Below are 21,293 nucleotides of genomic sequence, written 5' to 3'. Positions count from 1 at the left end.
ACACTTTGATAAATCAACAAAGGAGATTTACAAAGATGACTCCCTTTTCTAATGGCTGGAAAATATTGGGCCAATGGCTTTCAAAGGTGTGGAATGGCGCCAGCATAGGCGTAATTTGTGGGTGGGACGGGTGGGACATGTCCCCACCACTTTTTGCCAGGGTCGATATTGTCCCCAACACTCGCGGCACGAATGTACCAATTCTACAAATAAATAAAACATCTCCAGTTAACTGGCAGAGCATTCATTTCGTTCGTTTTTTAAATAAGAGACGATCTAGCGCTGAAATGTGTTTTTTAAATCAAGTGATCAAAGTGCTCGTTGCCGCTGCGATCAGTGGCGCGGATACAGTGTTTTCTCGTGTGGCTCGCGCACACGCCGCACTGTCTTCACTCGGACGCGCGCTTCAATCCGTTGCGGATTCTCTCTATTCGTTCTGGTGAAATCACAAAACATAATGCACACAAACGTGTCCCTGCTTGATATACAACCACTGATGAACATAATCGGTTTTGAGAAAAAAAAGAGAGAGAAAAAAAAAAAATACGAGTGCAGATTAAAACCCATAACCTCTGACACGCTTGGCGAAAGTTCTACCACTGGACCATTATAATATATTATTATGATAAATTATATTAGGCTACATCTCATTAAACGACAAACTAAACCCCATGTAGCCTACTATTTTAATCGATTGCTGGACATCGTAATGTTATTGTGCAACCCCCACCCCACCTGTCCCACCCACTTTTTAAAACAAAGTTACGCCACTGGGCGCCAGGTGCTCTCACAGACGGGGTTCTACAGTAGGACCAGCAGAGAATGTGAACCTAAGAAGCCAAGTCACGAAAGCAAATGACAATGGGGGATGGAAGGTACACTAAAGGCACACAGATGTTCCTGACTCACGACTCGGGGATCCTCGATCACACGCTCGGCTGGACTGCGTCAGAACAGTGCTAAGGTCACTACTTGACTTGACAGGGTTGTGCACCATTATGAATGTCTTTTTAATTCCAATTCACTACCTGTGAATTTAATTTTTAATTTAGGTAGCAATCAGGATGCAGAATTGCAATTTTAAATGTGTGGAAGTAGAATTAAAATCAACTGAAATTCTAAATTATATAAACTGTTATTTTAAATACTGTTATTTCTGGTGTTATCAATTTAATTCTAATTCAAACTTGTGAATTGAAGGGAGCCAATTCTTCAACTCTGAATTTTGGTGAATTTAGAGTGAAAAGCCCTTACTGCATGTAAGAGGAAAAATACAAGTGAAGATAGTGATGATACAGAGGAGAGTCATGAAGAATGTACTCTTTAAGCCTCAAAGCACCAACGCTACTTTCAAGATAACAGCAAACATATACAATTACCATCCAATTGAACCTCACTGAAATGGTTGCCACTTCTTTGCAAGCCTCATTGGGAATCTCCTCAGGCCAGTGCAGGAGTCAGCAGTCCTGAATCAGTCAAACTGGCAGATCCTGCAAGGCGGCTGCAACCTCTCAGCCATCTCTCACTGGAGACACAGCACTTAACTGAAACCTCTGCCAGGGGGCGAACAGGCTATTTCATCTCGACAACAAGGTTCCTTCCTATTTGCAGCCATATGTTATTCCCAGTTACAGATGTGATACCTTCTTTTGAAGGAATCTGTGGATATCAATGATATGTTTTTCGCATATTTGTTCTCGTAACCTCTGTAAGCAGAGTGTCCATTAGCACCTGCTCCCAGTGGTGTAATTTGCTCTAAAGTGGACCAAATTTGCTTGTAGAGGGAAGAAAAATAATTCTGCTGTGACTCACATTTACTCCCATTATCATGGTGGGTTCTGGAGCTATAGGGCACACGATAAGGATAGTTTCTCCCTTAAATGATGCAGCAGTAAGAGGCCAGAGTACACTGAAAGGTTAGCTTACTTCACGCTTCAGTAGAGGCCTAAAACAAGGTACAAGTAGCCAGGCAGAGGGTTTCCAGACTGCAGCAGCACCTCACCCCAGCTGACTTCTTCCAGCAGCACTTAGGCGGAGCGAAGGGTGTGCACACATGACTGCGGCATGTTGCTGAATGGCTGATTACTGGAGGCTGCGCATATAAACCATCCTACAGCTGTCTTATATTACACACATGCAGAGTTCTACCTATGAACATTCAAATATTATTGCCTCCCGTTACGTAACAGTTGACATTTTTAGCATTTGTCTTAATGAATAAGGAATGATTTTGGGATTATATTACTGGAAGCATGTCCCCTGAAACACCGCAGAGGCGGATCCATGATTGTGCGACTGATTTGCGCAATGTCTCAGGCCAAACGCTTGGGAAAACTGTTGTGCCTTTTACAATCTGCAGAATCTTCTATGCAATCCCTCTCTTGAAGGGGAGAATATTTCAGAAAGTTCTGGCAAGAGAAGGGTCAACAATACCCCCAAAGTGGCATGCGTCTGGCTTATCTGAGGCACTTCCTGACTTGCCATTTCCTCAACATATTAGTAACAACGGAAAACGCTACTGATTCAGAAGGCTACTTATGAGATAAAATGTCGCTCTGTTTCATTTGTTATATCACTGGCATGAATTTATGGGGAGCCGCACTGGTGTAAGTATAAAGTAAAAGGGAGGGGAGAGAGGACGGAGGAGAGGAGACAAGAGGGGTGCTTAGTCTTTCTGCTGCATTATTGAGGATGAGTGTTGGGCTCACTGAGGCATGTCGGCATTCTGAATCATTTACATCCTGCTAATGTCAGCTCTCATCTAGCACTGCTAACTTTTGCATCCTTTCTTCATTTTTCTATGAAGTCTCCACCTTCCCATTTTTACATCTCCCCATGTCTAGCCTCAATTATTGTAAGAGATAAAGGATCGTTTCCAATGCCATTCATAAAGACTATCCTGGCCTGAACCAGATGGATATGGTTAAACACAAGACTTACTGCCACAGATAACACTGGACCTCATATGAATAGTATAACTGGGATATGGCCACATACATCATATTCTTTCCCAGTTTGGATTGATTTTGATACTAAAAACATTGTTACCACATGTTCTTGTCAAACCTCACCACTATATGGGTCTCTGCAATGGGCAAAAAAGCCTTTACATAAAGAAGCCTTTTTTTTTTTAACTCTCCTGACACCCAGAGATCTTAAACTTTTATAGCACAGTATTTACAATTAGACAACACCAGCCTTAATGGGATCTGGTCTGCCATTAAATGTTAAATCAGTCAGTCATGAAATTAAAACAGGAGAACACATGGGGGGAAAGACAGGAAGATGCAACATTACCACCTCCGCTATGTCCTCAAGTAAACACAAGAGAAGCCTTGCTTAAAAAGGAGCAAAAAAAAAAAGTTTGAAATGATAAATCAGTCTACTATAATTAAATGCAGCCTTTCTGTATACACTTTTTATGTATGTTTACAATCAGAAACAGAGATGGACAAGTAGCTCAATTAAGATTCTGCCTGTCTAGTTCAAAAATCTTAACGGGTATAATGTAACAATCTTCAGCTCATTAACATACGGCCCACCCATTTCACTCCAATTCAGTATTCAGCTACGTTGCTCGTCCTGCTGAAAGACAGTATAAACTACACAGGTTATTCAATAAGATGTCATTGCAACAATCCATTTTAATCAAAAGGGTCATAAAGAAGGTGGAAATCGGTCATGTGACACTACAAGACACCTTGACAAACAAATAGAGTGCAGGAGGGGGGTGGTGACACTAAAATCAGTTTTTATTTATTGCTAATTCATGTTTGCTCATAACAGATTGGCCAATGTTAATTTTTATATATAGAATAAAATTAAGATTAATAAATTCTGTAAGTATTGTTCATTGTTATATACCTTAATATGCAATGTTAAAGAATTGAACTTTATTGTTAAGTTTTACAAAAAAATATGAAAATAAAAGGTGTTTACAACTAAAATATAAAACAACTATAACTTTACATAAGTCTAACTTTTATATAAATCTAAAGTTTTTGTGTGCAAACTAAGGCTGGGCTATGGCAGTTTGAAAAGTACCAGTGCTATTTTCACAGGAGACTGAAATGTTTTTTTACAAGACTAGTTTGAGGGCTAAAATCCAGAACTTTAGACCAAACTTCTATGAGACAAGACCTGCCGATATTATTGAATTTGACTGCTTTCCAGCACACAAGCAAACCAAGCTGTCAAAAGCTATTTGAATGGTTCCAAATCCTAAAAAAGGGTCATTATGTGTCAGGAGCGTGTTCAGTCCACTGGAAAAATGACTGTTACTTGAATTTCACCAAGAAATAGTGCTAGAGAGTTCATAGAAAGAGTAAGAGTTTATAGACAACTTTCTAAGCAATATATCCACTATATATAATGACAAATTTAATGGAAAATTCAGGGTTCAATACAAGTTCAAAGTTAAGCTACTGACAGCATTTGTAGCATAATAATGATTACCACAGAAAATCCCTTGTGGCGGATAACACACATCAACATACTAGCCAATTTGTCGGGTTATGATTCATAAATTAAGTTCTAACTTTGCTATGGCATCGCTGTCAGAGCCCTTCCCCTAAAAAAAAGCATCAAACATTAGAAAAACAATGCATAAAGTCGCATACTGAGAGAAACGCCGTGCAGCGCAGCACCATATCTTTAAAATTCAAAAACATTGTTTTCTATGACCGTACGCACACTGGCAGTGCCCAACAATGACTCCAGCTGTTCAAAATCATGCCAAACCACAGTGTCACTCATAGTTTTCCATTAAAATACAACGATTTAGGAAAAATATATGTCAGTATGGACTTCACCCAAGGAGTTTTGTGTATTGTGCATTTTTCACTAACTGGTTTGTTTTTGTGGTGGCTTAAATAAATATACTTCGACTGCCGCCTTGAACTTAAGAATGCAAGTACAGAATGACGTGACCAGTGTGTGATAAGCCTGCCCGTTCTCATAAATGCAGCATTTCCATGACTTTTGTGCAAAAAGCGCCCTATGTGCAGGTAAACTCATGGCAATTATAAGAAGTATATGTATATAAATAATACTAAACAACATTGGTGGCATTAACACTCATAAAACAATGTTAAAATCAAGCAAACTTAACAGGAAGTTACTGTCTGTGGTGACTGTTGTCGATAGATCTTGTACTGAATCCAGGTACTTTTGTGGTGAACTATACTCCAGTACAGATTCATTTTGCTATTACATTTAGCACTGTCAAATTCAATTGCCAGAATACAATTAGCTATTGATTAATCATGAATACAAATGAACCCCAGCAATATTCTCACCAAATGATTTTATAAATCAGCAAAGCAAAAACTACTGCAACTAGACAGAAAGGGACTGTTTCTCAGTCGATGTTTGTTAATTTAACAAAGTAAAGACAGAAAGATAACAAAAAGGGATTGTTTAAAGGAACACTCCACCCATTTGCATTAAGCTTTGCAATGTTAGAAACCCAGTCATACTATTGAATGTTCATGCAACATTTTCTCATTTTCCCCCGAGACGAGAGAAATCTGTATTTACCTCTTTACACTTCCACCTACAATGACGCAAAAATCGCCATTTTGCGTCATTGTCGGAGGAAGTGTAAGAGGGGGGGGATTTCTGTTAAGACTACAAGCACTAGTTCCCACCCTTTCAAACCCACCCATAGGGGGTTGGACCTAATGCGCTAACAGACCTATCACAGATCAGTGCCAGTGCGTTTGATTTCACTGGCAGAAACCTGCATGTCCGGCCGTCGTGATCGTCCAAACATTGATCGACATTTTGTGCGATGCGATCTCAAAAGCCCGGGCAGACTCACGGAGACTAGTTAGCTTTATTGTTTACAACTGCTCTCTAACCGATAGGCGTGGCTTGGGAGTGGCCTCCTAGATCAGCGAAGCAAGTGCATTTTGGCAGTTGTTGTCTTTCATCCACATGAGCCAAAAATACATTTTCTGGCTTTTCTCAGTCTAGAAAGCTCCAAATTCAAAAATAATTTCACATTTCTTCTACATAAATGACCCAATTTAAATACACATTCATCTTTCCAGAGGTGGAGTATCCCTTTAATTCCAATCCATCAAAAGCGTCATAGGAATAAAACACGTCTGCATTCTGACATCCCTTACAAAAAGACATTTATTGGCTGTGACTATTTTCAGCTGCAAAGTGCTTTTTCAAGAATACTGAGAAGTGTACAGTGGAACCAAAATAGTAGCGTTATAAAGAGAACCAATAAAACATTTAGCAGGAGATTATGCAAGTAGGAGTGCAGAGATAAAAATAGAACAAAACATACAAAAAAGAAAATTATGCAATTTCTCTGTATCAGTCTAAATCATTGCCTTTTATTTTTAATAGACCCGTCCTATTGAGTTAATAGCACAAGTTCTTTATCCGCGCAGACACAACAAAGTGACAGCCAAATGTTTGATACTTTTCAGCTGTCAGTTTTCCTTGGAATAAAAGCATTATCGACATCAGCTATCACCTGACCTCATCTGTAAACCTTCACATCATGTGCTTTCAGAAAACAAACACGTCTGAGGCTGTGAACAATGACAAAGAGAGACAGAGAGACGCTTACCTCTTCGGCTGTCCATGACGTACATCTCAATAATGGCACTCTTTTTACAGATGTCATCGGCCATTGAGGCACAGCTGACCTCCAAGTGTTTAACCTGAACCGAGAGAACAAAGATAAGATCTGCAATAAACTGCCAGACACCACAACCACACAAAGGTGTGATAAACCTGATCCGAAAGCAGACAGTTCTGGACACTGTGATCACTGCCAGCTAGGGTTCATTTTCATACAGTATTTGGTTTTAGATTTAGAAAATGCTCTTTAAATTGAGTCAGCATCATGTGAAATTTAATCCTTTTATTCAATTTAAGTATCAATTTATTTCACAATCGAAAAAGCATATTATTCTAACAATAGCAGTTTACAATAATTAAATTAAGATTATGCGTCCCAAATTCAAACCAAACATTAAACACTATGGTTGAAAAGTTTTGGATCAGTCAGATTTTTAGTTTTTTGAAAGAAGTCTCTTATGCTCACAAAGACTGCATTTATTTGAATAGAAAAAAAAGAAAAACCAGTCAAATTGAGAAAAATGATCACAATTGAATCGTTTTAGTAAATAGAAAGTATATTTGAAATAAATTTTTCTGTAACAATGTAAAAACATTTACTGTCACTTTTGATCAATTTAATGCATTGTTGCAGAATAAAAGAATTACTTTTTCAAAAAATTTCAAACTTTTGAAAGGCAGTGCAATTCTTTGTTGTTTGTTGATGTCAATGTTTGAAAAACGAATTATTAATTACATGAATACATTTAGAATTATTTTAAATTAATTTAATATTAATCTAAACGTATCAAACATACATTTAAGCATGTATCAAAAAGATTTATCAATATAAAATACAACATGTACTTAAACCATCGATGTGTTAGCATAATTTTAATAGACAGAAATAATGATAAAACTCCAGTTGTGCAAAAAATTTACACAAGTTTAAAAAAATAAAATAAAAATCCTATAAGGCATATTGTAAAATCCAAATGATTTATGAAATAACATGTTCAATATGACTGGCACTGACATGTTTGAGCTTACAGTGTCTCTTTGTAGAAAGGGTGATGTAACTTGTCAAAGCCCTAACTACATATTTCCATTCCAACAGTTGCTAACCAAGACCGATCGATTCAAATGTGAAAACATCAATACCTGCATGCATATTTCATGATCCAAAGACACAATTCAGCACTTAAAGCCCCCCGTGGAGCACACAGCAGAACTGTCTGAGTGAAGGCTAGGTGCAGGACTGCAAACCTGCGCTGTGCCACGCGAGTTAAACTTTTCCTAGTAACATGAGACTGTAATGATTGGTTAAAACGTCATACCTTCTCCTCCAGCATCCACTTCTCCTGCTGGACCTCAGCGAGTCTCTGGAAGAGCTCACTGACCTCGTCGTCTGAAAGGTCAGCAGGTCGCTGGGACTGAGGGCTGCTGGTGTTGGACTGTGGAAAGAGAAACAAAACTTTACCAAAACATCTCCAGAACTTACAGACAGGGCTCAGACAGTTATGAGGATTTTCACCAGAGAATTACGTAGATTTGTCTTTTGTCAGTCATTAAAACGGTCACATCTGAGACAGTAAGTGCATCGCATTACGTTTTCATCAACTTACAGGTTACAAAGTTTATTGTTGCCATGTGGGCACTCGGTTTTTCCTGTCGTTTAAAACATTTGGCAAAAAGACGGCAAACACTAGACTAAGACACTCTTCTCTGCTCCTCAAATACATATAAAACATTAGCCATTACAAACATTGTGTTAAGTAAAGGAAACACAATACTTATTCAAAGAACCAGTTCTTTATTTACCCTGGCACTACAAACAAGCAGAGACAGTCTCCAAAATGTGTGCAGCGCTTCACTCACAATTGATATTGATTTTATAAAATAGTGCTTGCCGACAGTTTGAGGATCCACCGGAGTTACGAGGTATAGTCACAAGCTCTTGTATAACGTATAGGCAAAAAAAAAAAAAAAAATTTACCCAGTATCTTTTTTCCTAATCAAACTATTTTCAGAATGGTAATGTTACAGAAGGAATGAATGAACAGAAACGTGAAAATACTGATACTGCTCAGAGAGAACTGATTTATAGTTTTTTGTCGTTTTTAAGCCCTGCTGCTGAAAAGACAATGTTTTGAGAATGTTTCAACTGTTGTTGTCCATACAATCAAAGTCCAAAACAATGTTTATTGTATTGACAAAAACACTGTATTTCCAAAATGTCCTGTTGTATGTTCCAAAGAAGACAGAAAGTCACCAGTGTTGTTACTGTTAATTAAAACTAAAACTATATTTTATTATATTTTTTAATGGTGCAACGGATCACTAAACTCACAGATTTTTCGGATCAGCAAAAAAAAAAAAAGGGGGGGGGGGGGACTTTGCTTTTCATTTATTACTTAAAGCCTACTTTAAGTACTTCAATACCACAGCAAAACATCTAGCTTTTAATAATTAAACATTATTAAAGACAAGTGAACAGTCATTAATAAAATAAGAACAAATACACAAATTACAGGCATAGATAAATACAATATAAACAATATATAAGGTCTAACAGTAGTATTTAGCGACAGAAATGTAATCACATGTAAAATAACATTAGTGTTCACTGTATAAATTAAATATAGATTAATCTTTGTTAAAGCTGTGTTTTGTTTGATTATCAATGACCTAATGCACGGATCCAATATAATGATACACATCCGATTTCTCAACTGTTTACATTCACTTAAGACACAAGCGACTGTGTTTACGAGAATACAGTTCAAGTAAAAGGAGACGCGGAAGAGTTATCTCTTCAACTTCAGGTTATTTTATAGAGAAAGACTGTCTGTAATTTAACACAGTGCCATTCAAGTCACATGAAAGTCACAGGAAGGAATTCCACCAGCCGCGATCGTGTGGCAGTTTTATTCTGTCCCTCAGTTTGTTTCAGGGCATTTCAAGGAGCTGGAAATGATCCAAACAAATGAAGGTCGGCTCGTCCCGGAGACTCTCGCCATCCCCTGTGTGTACTATTTTCATCCCATGTGTCTTATTTTCCCTCTGGCTTAAAAAAGGATGGTCTCTTACTAAAGAAAGATGACAATTCTCCTTAAACACATTTCAGACATGACAGATATGCATTATGTTTCAAATTGATGGCATAAAACAGGAGTCTTGACATGTTGTTCTTTGATAAATTCATTTGAAAGTCAATTAGATGACTTAAGAATAAGGCATCATTCATGTCTGTATAGCACAAATGGTGAGGGACGAGTTGCATGCTGCAAGCTTCTGTTTTTCCACACTAAACCACACTCACATCCCTTAAGATAGTCCAGCATGTCACGACAACCATTCTTTTCTCCCGTTTATTCACAGGCACGGTATATTTATGGAATTTACACTGTTCGGGTGTTTGTTAGTAGCTTTGGGAGGACAGAAATGCAATGAACAGAAAAGCTCCTGGGAGCTGGAGAAAAGGAAGCATCAACTGTGGCGACCGTATTAGCAAGGGTTGTTGGCCCCCAGTGGGCGGCTCTACCTTATTGGTGCTGGGAGCTGATGCGCCGTCTTTCATGATCTCTCTGTAGCTGAAGGAGGAAATGCTACTGCTGTCACCCGTCTGCTGCGTACGGCTCGGGGAACTGATCTCAGACAACACCAGCTCCTCCAGACCTGCAAATACATACATGATGCAAAAAGAGGAATATTTTAAGAGCATAAATCACTAAGCGCTGCAGGTTAGCTAGATAATGGCAAACTTAACTCTGTATTTTTAGGCATACTCGCTCACTATCAGGATGAGACGAGATGCAAAATGAAAAACTCGAATGCATTTTGTACATGTACAGATAATGATATAACCGTAAAATACAAATTATGAACAGCACACGCATCTGATAGGTGGGCAAGCCACTTTAATCTATATGTTAATAAGTTATTTTTCAGAAGCGTTCACATCAAAGTATATCGATATAAATGGTATTGTCTCCTATATCTTGTTTAAAAATGTATCGATATACCACACAGTCATAGTTTCAACTAAACAGCAGATTCCAGATAAGGTAACTGCTATTATGATCAACAACTAGCTATTGCAAGGCAATTATTAGATAGCAGCAATATCAGCACAAATGACATTCACAATCTATAGAGAGTAAATGAACAACTACTCTAGACTAGAGATAAGCATGCTAACATACAGGCTATTTAGCAGAATGTCATCCATTAATACCTGCATTCACGGACAGAGAATCTACAAGGTAAACAATTCACAAAAGTTAGACATCATCCGTTTTATGTAACATTTAATTACAGAATGCATGGAAGTTTACTATCGTTCAAAAGTTTGGGGTCAGCAATTAATAGAACTTAATACTTTTCAAAAGTGACAGTAAAGACATTTATAATGTTACAAAAGATTTCTACTTCAATTAAATGCCGTTCTTTTGAACTTAGAATACTGAAAAAAATATATATATTATGCAGCATTTAACTGTTTTCAACATTGATAAAAAGAAATGTTTCAAGAGCAGCAAATCAGCATATTAGTCAAGAAAATATTAATAAGTCTACTTTTATAACATTAAATAAACATTAATTATTTTTTTTAATGATGTCTTTATACTTTCAGACCATCTTGGACATTTGACAAAGATAAAGCTCCCTACTTTAAAATGTCTGATTCTAAACTTTCTGTACTGCAAACATTAAACATTTAGTTTACTTTAAATTATAAATGGCTCAAAAGAGGAGTGCCCTGGCACTGCCAACAATCTACAGAGAGCAAATGCACATATGCATGGATCTGTAGCACATTTTTAAAGGGGCTCCATCAAATATTTACAGCACTCGCCTCTCCCCTCCTTGTTGTGTGTGGGGTCTGTCCCCACAGGAGTTAAAAGTTTTTAAGGAACAAACGAATGAATGTACCCTGAAAAGTTGGGATACTGTATTGAGTTTGATTCAGCGTTTGACCATTGGACTATTGAGTCGCCCATTATGTGGTCCAAATGTTAAAATTTGATTATAAACACCACAGGGCTAAGGTATTATACCCTGTGCTCATGTCCTGTTAAAATCACCATAATTACCAGTTTCCAAGTAGTAACCCCCCCACCCCCTTTTTATTTGCTATTAGATTTCTCAAGAGTTCTCAAGACTACATTATAAACACGTTTTCTGTGACATCAACAATTATGTTTATATGCACCCTCATAATGTGAATATAATGAGATTTAGGCAATACTGTAATTTTATTTGATTTAAATTTACAGTAAAACTTTACCTCATGTCTTCAATCAAATTGATGTGATTAAGCTCATAATTGCAGAAACCATAATTGTAGTAAAATATGTGGTTTATATGCAGATTTTAATCCCAATAAACACGCATGAGAAAACTATTCTATTCCACTCTGACCAAAGTGCGCATGTGCTTGTGACGTACACGCAGGGCCTAAAATTCAAAATTCAGGGTCTTGGAGAGTACATGAAACTGTCAATCGGCAGTTGGCCGGTAACATTTTTATGAATTCTTACAATGCAATGTTGAGAAATATAAACATGAACAAACGTAAACAACGCTGCATCGTCACGAAAGTTTAAAGGGGTCATGAACTGGATTGTTTTATTATTTTATAATGTTGCCTGGGGTGCCTTTATAATGTTAGTATGATTTTTACATCAAAAATTGTCATAATTTATAAATAAAAGCCATTTTTCCAAGCCTGATTTCAGCCTCAGATTTGAACGCTCCGTTTTAAGGGGCGTGTCTGCTGTGAGACTGCAGTGCAAACGCCCACTGCTGTGATTGGCTGACATGCTTGCATATGAAATAGCTAGTATTACATGAACTCTCTCGAAAACTTTTACTCCGTTTTTACTATTAGAGCTATTGAGATTAACAAATCGTGAAAAGTATCGTTTCAAGCATTATATTTAAATCTATTCCATCACATGAAAGGTTGCAGCATGATGAGCACTACTGACTGAGCAGATGACAGACAGTCTGTTGATCGCGTAAATAAAGATCTTATCATTGCAACGCAATTTTTGCACTCTCACAAATGCTTACACCAAATCACAATGCAAACACGATGTGAATACACAGTAAGAGCTTCGTTGTGTAGTGTAACAGTGTCATTATTTCATCACGAGTTTGGTAAGTGTCCAGATAAGCTCTCGCGGCTCGCGCTGTGCTGTTTGATTGACAGCTTGGGCGATTGGAAAGAGATCGTTCTTTGATCGCTTTCTGTATATAATTTAATAACAGTTTAAAAAAGATTATTTTCATAATACTATGAGAAATTATGTGAAGTTGATCGTTTAGTCACTGATGCATAAACAGTATTGAACGATTTTAAGAGAAAGATATCTGAACTTGAATAATTACACATCAGAAATCACTGATCGCAGATCAGGCATTAGAATACACATGGTTACTTACATGTTGCTGGCAGATCCGTCGGGAAATTGTGATTGACTGATTTAATAAAGTTTAACCATGCTGGAATCCGAAGGAAGCTTATGCAGACTGTCTTCTTCCACAAACAGGCACGCACAATATTTAGTAAACAGCATGTTTATTGCTTGGAAGTAGCTTGATCCGGTTTAGCAATTATCATGTCGTCCTATGTTATTTAGCATGTTTGGGCGAATCGGTGGGCGGGGCTAAACAGGCCGTGTTGAAGTAGGCGTTGATCTTCTTTTGTGGAGGCGGTGTTTTATCCTCTTTGACGTCATAGTTCCCCACTTTGAAAAACTAGTCGTTTGCTGAGCCTGATGTCTATAAAAGCTTTTATTGGACTAACAAGGTAGTTTTCAGTTCTGAAACTTACAGGATATTATTATAGTATGATGATCTCTTATATGTCAAAAGCTCAAGGAAAATTTGATTTCTCAGTTCATCACCCCTTTAAGCCTTGCCCATTTAAATATTCAAGCTCAAGATGACGCAAAAGGGAACTGATTGAATAACTTTTGTAACTTTGATAAGGATTAATTTAAGACTACACAAGTTATTTTATATTTGATTAATACATTTCTGCACCTGAAAACTACTGTTAGACCTACCTAAAAAAACACTAATTATTTAATTTGTTTTATTGTATTTGCTATTGCAAATAATTTGATTATTTGTTCTTATTTTATTACATACTGTTTGTCTTTAATATTTTTTTTTAATTTATATTAGTTAGCCTAGTATTTTCAGCTGAGGTATCGAAATTGGAAAAGAGAATTGTGAAAAGAAATTTTAGGAGCGCCACAGAAAAAAAATCCAATACATCCATAGAAGTGCATTTTGCATTTGACACAAGTGGCCAGTGGCCATTAACACACCTACTGTATGTGAGTTCATCATTTGTACTGTGCATTAGGGTATGTGAATAATAGGGTGTGGCAATAATCAGAATAATTAAGCAAATAATCAAAATAATGAAGACTGCACGTAAATGGGAGAGAAGAGGTTTACTGTGATTGTGAAAAGTGAGTGTTACATTCCAGAATAGAGCCAAAAATCTCCATGATATGCAATAACACCACTGTAATGTGAAGAAAAACTACATTCATGTAATTTGCCTTCTTGGAAAAAACTATTTATAGCCAATGAGCCGATGCAGGAAAGTGAACTGCTCAACATCCCACAGGAACCTGATGCAAGAACAAAGCGGACAGGCTCTTTATAATTCACCTCAGGTGGTAAGAACATGCTTTGGGTTTGTCTCATTTATAGCGATTTACTGTAGGGGTGGAGCCATCTTTATCTGCTGTCTTATTTATGCACAGCGCCGCATTGTTACTTACTTTTACCTGCTTTAAATTGTTCATTCATGTGTGAAACAGCGACTGCAGAGCCTATTGCAGTTTAAATCACCCGAGAGGGTTGTCGACCACTCTAAAAAGCCTTATTCCCTGCATTTACAACTGCTTTATATGGTGATGAAGGAGATATGTCTCAAAATCTTAAGTGTATCACATAGGGACAAAGAAAGTGTTCACCTGTTCGGGTCTTAGTGTTGGTTAAGATCTCCTGTAGCCGCTCCTGGAGCTTATCAGCTCTCTTTCTTTCCAGATGGAGCTGCCTCTTCAAGTCTTTCAGCTGCAGACATAACATCACAGGAATTATTTTGACAGCAGATGGACATTTAGCTTGATAGGCATTTAAGATTTCAGTATATACATTGGCCCCAAAAGTATTTGGACACTTAAGCCACACTTAAAAATGTCTGAATATCACTGTATTACATAATACAATAGCAAACCAAAATATATATACTGTATTGTTCCAAATATAAGAGTGTTTTTTTCTTAAAAAATACATGTGAAAAAATGGGGTTGTCTTATATTCAGGGTCTAGACTTTTACATGATAATAATAGACCCACAACAATAGGGAGCGTCAAATACCTGTAAAACGAGTGCGACCCCCCCCCAGGACTGATAAACGCAGCGGTCAAACAACTCTCATTAAGCAGCCCAAAAAATACGGTGTGACAGAGTGTAACGTTAGAAGATGGCGAGCTCAAAAAGACAGTCTTAAAAATGCTAAGAGTCAAATAAAAGCTTAACGCGGTCCTAAAAGCGGCCGATTCGAAGAAATTGACAGGCGAGTGTGTCATTACGTAGCCGAGAGGCTGCCCATAACCAGAGCCGTCAACCAGCTGAAGGCACTGGATATCACCAAAGAGCTGAACATGCCCACCAGCGAGGCCCCTTATTTCTTATTTCAGCTACGTACTGACACACTTGCCTGTCAATTTCTTCGAAGCGGCCGCTTTGATGCGATGTAAAAATTATGCGGCGTAATGGATTATTATTACGTCGCAGAACAAGTCTTGCCTAGAGCTTGCCCTCCGACTTCAGGGAGAAACTGCTGTCTTTTCAGTGCTATGTGACTAAGAAAAAAAAAAAAAAAACTAATCAGGTTGATAATGCAGATCAAACACCTGTGTTTTTTGACATGCCAAGTTTACCAACATCTGTCACTGTACATAAAAAGGTGAGAAATCAGTCATTGTGAAACCTACTGGAAATGAGAAATACAGGTTATGTTTACGGTATGCCATAAAGTGTTTATTTTTAAATATGATTTTTGATTATTTTTTTTTTCAATATGAAAATAGGAAAAATATTTTCAAATAAAATAATTTTCTTTATAAAAGACAAGATTTGGTCCTCAAAAAGACTTTTTCCAAAAGGGATGTATCTTGAAAAAGGGAGGGTCGTCTCATATTCGGAACAATATGATATATTTCGCATTAAGTAAACATCCTGTCCATCCATTTTGCCACAGTAGCACTTCAAAAGCTTTTTTGTTTTTGTCAAAAGGTAAAATGATATATGAAAAAGGATATATGAAATTTCATCCATTTTGAAGCCAAAATCACTTCAAGCAGGAAGGAACTTTCCAGAGGGACAGCATTTGTAACCTAATAAACAGCGTGACTATATAAATAATAAACAATACCATAGAAAAATTATAACCAAAACTTTGAGCTAAAGGCATGGATAGCTTTTGGAACGGTCAAACGAGATTCTATTGATGAAACGGCTAAAACGTTAATGAAAGCTGATCGACCCTCATCAATGGGAGGTCTGGTTTCAGGTCTGTAGGGCAGAGAGGTGTCCTGCCCATCGCCTGGGACTATTTTAATTCACTTTCTGGGAAATGGAGAGAGGGAAAGCCCTGACTCATCTCTTTTTTTTCTGGCTGGATTGCCTACTTACCGCTGAACTACCTTTTTTCTCCAGGATTCTCTGTCCATCCACCGTGTCTTTAATCTCCTGAAATACACACAAAAGATTATTATAGTTCAGCAAATAAGTCTTTATTTCAAAATAATTTTCAAATAACTTTTCTGTTTAGTTTGAAATAGTTTTAATTTTTATATATTTTAGACAATAAAAGAGCATATCTGAAGCACTATTCATTTAAAGAGGAATTTCATTTACAGACAAACTTCAGAAATAATGTTATGAGATTAATGTTTTTAATGTTTTTGAAAAAAGTCTCTTATGCTCACCAAGTCTGCATTTATTTGATCAAAAATACAGTAAAACAATAATATTGTGAAATATTATCACAATTTAAAGTAACGGTTTTCTATTTTAATATATATATATAGCTGAATTTTCAGCTGCATTTTCTTCTTATTTTAATATTTTTGTGAAATTGTGAAACAGTTTTGTCACAATTATTTGATGAATAGAAAATTCAAAAGAATGGCATTTATTTGAAATGGAAATCTTTTGCAACATCATAAATGTCTTTACTGTCACTTTTGATCAATTTAATGCATCCTTGCTGAATAAAAGTATTAATTACTTTAAAAAAATAATTAAAAAAAATAAAAAGGGAACTTACTGACCCCAAACTTTTCAACAGTAGTGTATGATGCTTTGAATATTAGTTTTAGTAAACCAGTCTTGGTTATATCATAACAATGACAAAAAGGAAAGTCCTAATAAATCATCCTAAAAACATTCAGATGAGACAAGGAAACACCAATTTTGCAGCTCTGAAAACTAAACATCCCAGAGGAGCTGCAAGCACCAGATGCTCATGCAAAGAACAATCTCATCCTACTGATGAGTCACGAATCATTCTTGAGTCACATTAAAAATAACTGCTGAGCTCCAGCAATCACACCCCCATAATATCCTCCATATCTAAGTCATGCCTTATTTAGCATCTTAAAAACACATGGTTCTCATCATGTTGAAGAACTAAAGCTCCAGCAGAGCCACTAGGAGACCGCCTGAAAAAAATAATGCATTCTGTTCCCACACCTGTTTGAGTTTGCCGATTGTATTGTTGAGATCTTCTCTTTCTTTCTCCATCTCCGCCACTTGCTGTTTGACTGCCTCCACCTCTGCAGCTTTAGCCTGAGAAAGGGCAGAAATATGTTCATTCATTCATTTAAAATGCACAATGGAAAAAAGTTCGGACCAGAATAAACCTTATTTATTTGTTTAAAACATATTCTGGTCTTATTGTGTGTGATTTGCCAGACTTAAAAATGGATATTGGTTAATACAATTTTCCATGCCCACATGGCTTTGGTTATGCTTATAACATAAGCATAAGCAACAAATAATGCCATGCCAGCTTCCATGCAAGCTAAACTTTTATGGCAAAAACTTTATGCACAAAGGTGGTGGTTCCCCTTCTTACTACATTTTTTTTTTTTCGAAAAACAATATAGAACACTTTTTTTTTTTTTTTTTTTAAACAAACTGATTCTTTTTAAAGTCAGATGGACACTGGCTGAGGAAGTAGGGGTGTTGTTTCATGTGATTTGCTCCATGTACTTTGTTTCATTATCATTAGCAATTTTCAGATGTTCTTTTAAAAAAAAGTGGACCCCTTTATGGTGTTGGAAAACTACTGACTAAATTAAATATTTCTTTAAAAATATATTTTCTAAAAAAAAGAAAAGTTCATCTTGAATAAAATGATTTGCAGCCTTGGTTATGTCAGCAGAAAAGTTCTAAAGAATATAAAATTAGTTCTTAAAATCTTTCATCAAAACAACTTGCTCTGCTTCTGAAATAACTTTTCTTTTATGCTGACATAACCAAGGAAGTGCAGGCACGGTAAAAATGATATTAAATGGTAAGATCATATCCAACTTTATACGATCCAATCATATCAAGGTGGATAAAATCAAGTCACACCAGAGATGGACTGGCCATAGAGAACACCAGGACTTTTATTGGTTCAGGTAAGTAGAATCATAAATTAAATGCCATCAAATGTACTCCAGCTACTTTAATGAAAACAAAAGTAATTATATGAGATTTGAACTTGGGTTTTCATGACCTCATTCTGAAATGCTTAACTTTTGAGCGCCAATGGATGATATACGCATTTCATGCATTTGATAAGTTTTTTAAGCTCATTTAGTAAAATTCTATGTACAGCAAGCATCCATCGACTCAATGAGACATGACAGAATAAAGCCTTCTGATGTGAGGGTTTCTGAGACTTGAATATGTTTGAAGACAACAAATGTGCCATAAAGAAAAGATCTGCTATATATAGATTTACCGCTTATTACTTCATCTGCTTTAGCCTACTGTATTCCATTAAGAGTTGTTAAACACACAAATGTGTTTTTAACATCACATACAGTTTACCTGCAGCTGGCCTGAGTGATCTTTCTGTACCCGCTGGATCTCTTCTGCATGGTCCAGTTTGTTCTTTTCCATGGTCTCCTGCTCACAACATAGAAAATATAAATCAACTACACATCAAAGAGTGACCGTTTTAAGATTAATGCAACATTTTGCTTTTTTAATATAAAGATAAATCCATCAAAAATGCTCTTCTTTTCACCTTTTTTGCATTTTAAAGTCTGTAACATGGTAACGACAAAAACAACACTGACATCATGTGGTCAGAATGATACTGATGTACCCAGACGTAAACAACAAAAGACATTTGTTTCCATCTCTGGCATTGCTCTGCAGTGAGAGATGGCTGTAAACACACAGCACCTCGGCTTCCTTGAGTCTGCGTTCAAACCAGCCCTTCGTCCCCTCCATAGACTGAACCTGAGCTTTCAGCTCCTCTACATACGGCTGAAGACCCTCCAGCTCTTTGGTACGAGCCTAAAAAAACAAAAACAATTGTGAATGGAAATTTAGCAGATCCTTTTTGTCCAAAGTACATTGTACAGAGACAAGCCACCTGGAGCAACCTGAGGTTAAGTGCTTTATTGAAAGTTCATGTCTCGACCTACAAACTTTCAGTTACGGGCACAGAAAGGTTCCTTACTTTCTCATCTCGTAGCTGTGAGCGGATCTCCTCTTCCATGCGGTTCTTGTCCTCGTGGAGGCCGCGGAGCTCCTTCTCGTAGCGTCCCCTGATGCTCAGCACCTCCTTCTCATGCTGCAAACGCACGTTCCCGAGTTCCTCTTTTTGCCGAGATTTCTCCTGCGCAATCTCAATGGCCAGTTCATCCAGCATGACCTTACGCTTATCCGCAGTCTGACAGGACAGTGTGGCATTTAGTTTTAAATAAAATGTGGTGGTTTCAAAGGTCCAGTCATTATCAGGATTCAATCATATATTTTTCTTAAAGCATAAAACTTTTCATAAAACATAAGGCACTACCTTCTTCAAACACTGGTATTTAGACAGATGTAAATCTTAATTTATTACTTAATATAAAGAATGCTATAGACAAGATTGACTTTAAAGAGGTCCTATTATGTTTTTTTTTTGTTTGTTTTTACATTTTCACCTTTCTTTTGTGTGTAATATTACCGTTTCAGCATGAAAAAGGTCTGCAAATTTTCAAAGCACAAAGTCACTCCAAAGGCATTTATTCTCAAACTGCCCCCCAAAATCGTTTTTCATCCTCATTTAAACATTAAGATTTTTTTTATAGTGATATTGTTTTCATGATAATTAATGGAAAAAAAAATCCAAAATGACATTACTGTAATGTAAAAAAAAAAAAACATTTTAAAAGTATTTATACATCATGATAGTATTTTTGTACTGAATGTAAGTGATGATGATTAAAAGGGTGTGTTCATTCAGGATGATATACATTAATGTAGCAAAATAAGCCTGATTAAATCAAATGGTCGGAAAGACAGAGATAAATGATCATGTAAAAGTGTAAAAACTGGTTAGGAGCAAGAAACATTGACTAACATTACAGATTTTAGAGGAAAGAAGGAGAAAAAGTGCACAAAAAGAGGTGAATCTTCCAGAGCCCATTTGTGTCTAAATCCGATTTGACATTAATAAAGTCATTATGATGGTCAAAAGATCAGAGTATTAACTGATGGAAGAACGAGCAGAGTGTACTGACTCACTAAAGAAGCTTAAATGACGTGAGAGATGGTGACGTTTAACTACTTTCACCTGCTGCAGTGGGAATTTACTGAATTGTGAAAGGATCAGAAGCTAAAAAAGAAGGTTTGTGTGTATCACCTTTCTGGCCTCCTCTAACTCCTGCTGTAGCTTGTCCTTCTCCAGACCAAGTTCAGTGAGCTGCTCCAGAAGTCGACTATTCGCTCGGTTTGACTCCTGATCACCAAGAAGTTGTTAAATCAGTTTTATGTATAATCTGAATGCAAATGCAACATTTTTTACTAAGTTTAACTATATTAAAACGTAATTGCTGAAGTAATGAAAGTACTTTTAGCATTCAAAGAAAAAAAAAAGACTTTCTCAATCTCCAAAACGATTGGACTTTTCTGCAGTGGGCAGGGAAAAATAATATTAACTAATAATATTATAGCATAATATGCTTCCTATCAAATAGCATTTTACAAAGAAATACAATGTTTAATTGTTGCAAATGCCTTTCTATGTTTTTCAAAAATTGAACCGGTACCAAAATACCTGTAGCTGTGAGTTGAGATCATCCCTCTGCGCCAGGAAGCTCTCCTGTTCTGTACGTCTCTGCTGAAGCTCTGCGTTGAGAGCCAGATTTTGCTCTCTCAACAAATTCAGTTCCTGAGTCTTCACTGTTTGGATCTGTGAAAAACACACACTGTATTTCAGATATTTAAAGAACCAAGGGTAACTGAATGAAGTCTTCCTCAGTTTATTAGCGAGAAAATGCCAACAGAAGACAAAAGAAGGGTTATGAAGGAGCGGAAAGAGCTTAACACCAGAGAACAGCTGAAAAATGCAATTCAACACAATGCAGAACTCAATATCAATATAAATGTACCCATGAGTGCT

At 36.8% G+C, this 21,293-nt stretch overlaps 1 protein-coding gene across 4 annotated transcripts in view; it reads right to left on the bottom strand.

Moving 5' to 3' along the window:
* Positions 1–21,293, bottom strand: part of gripap1 (GRIP1 associated protein 1) — a 45,891-nt gene that overhangs the window by 8,382 nt on the left and 16,216 nt on the right. For 2 of the 4 annotated variants that reach the window (XM_079896987.1, XM_079896985.1), the window contains 12 exons: positions 20,949–21,083; positions 20,535–20,630; positions 19,365–19,577; positions 19,085–19,198; positions 18,725–18,802; positions 17,375–17,470; positions 16,313–16,369; positions 14,586–14,685; positions 10,820–10,840; positions 10,127–10,260; positions 7,920–8,036; positions 6,590–6,683 (listed from right to left, as the gene is read on the bottom strand). In XM_079896987.1, the coding sequence (XP_079753113.1) occupies positions 6,590–6,683; positions 7,920–8,036; positions 10,127–10,260; positions 10,820–10,840; positions 14,586–14,685; positions 16,313–16,369; positions 17,375–17,470; positions 18,725–18,802; positions 19,085–19,198; positions 19,365–19,577; positions 20,535–20,630; positions 20,949–21,083 (1,255 nt within the window). The remainder of the gene's footprint in view (positions 1–6,589; positions 6,684–7,919; positions 8,037–10,126; positions 10,261–10,819; positions 10,841–14,585; positions 14,686–16,312; positions 16,370–17,374; positions 17,471–18,724; positions 18,803–19,084; positions 19,199–19,364; positions 19,578–20,534; positions 20,631–20,948; positions 21,084–21,293) is intronic. The other 2 variants (XM_079896988.1, XM_079896986.1) reach the window with 1 other exon arrangement.

The sequence above is a fragment of the Squalius cephalus genome (assembly GCF_949319135.1).
Source record: "Squalius cephalus genome assembly, chromosome: 16".
In the NCBI taxonomy this organism is placed as follows: Eukaryota; Metazoa; Chordata; class Actinopteri; order Cypriniformes; family Leuciscidae; genus Squalius; species Squalius cephalus.
Note: the sequence above shows the minus strand (reverse complement) of the source record. Positions and strands in the feature narration are given on the sequence as shown.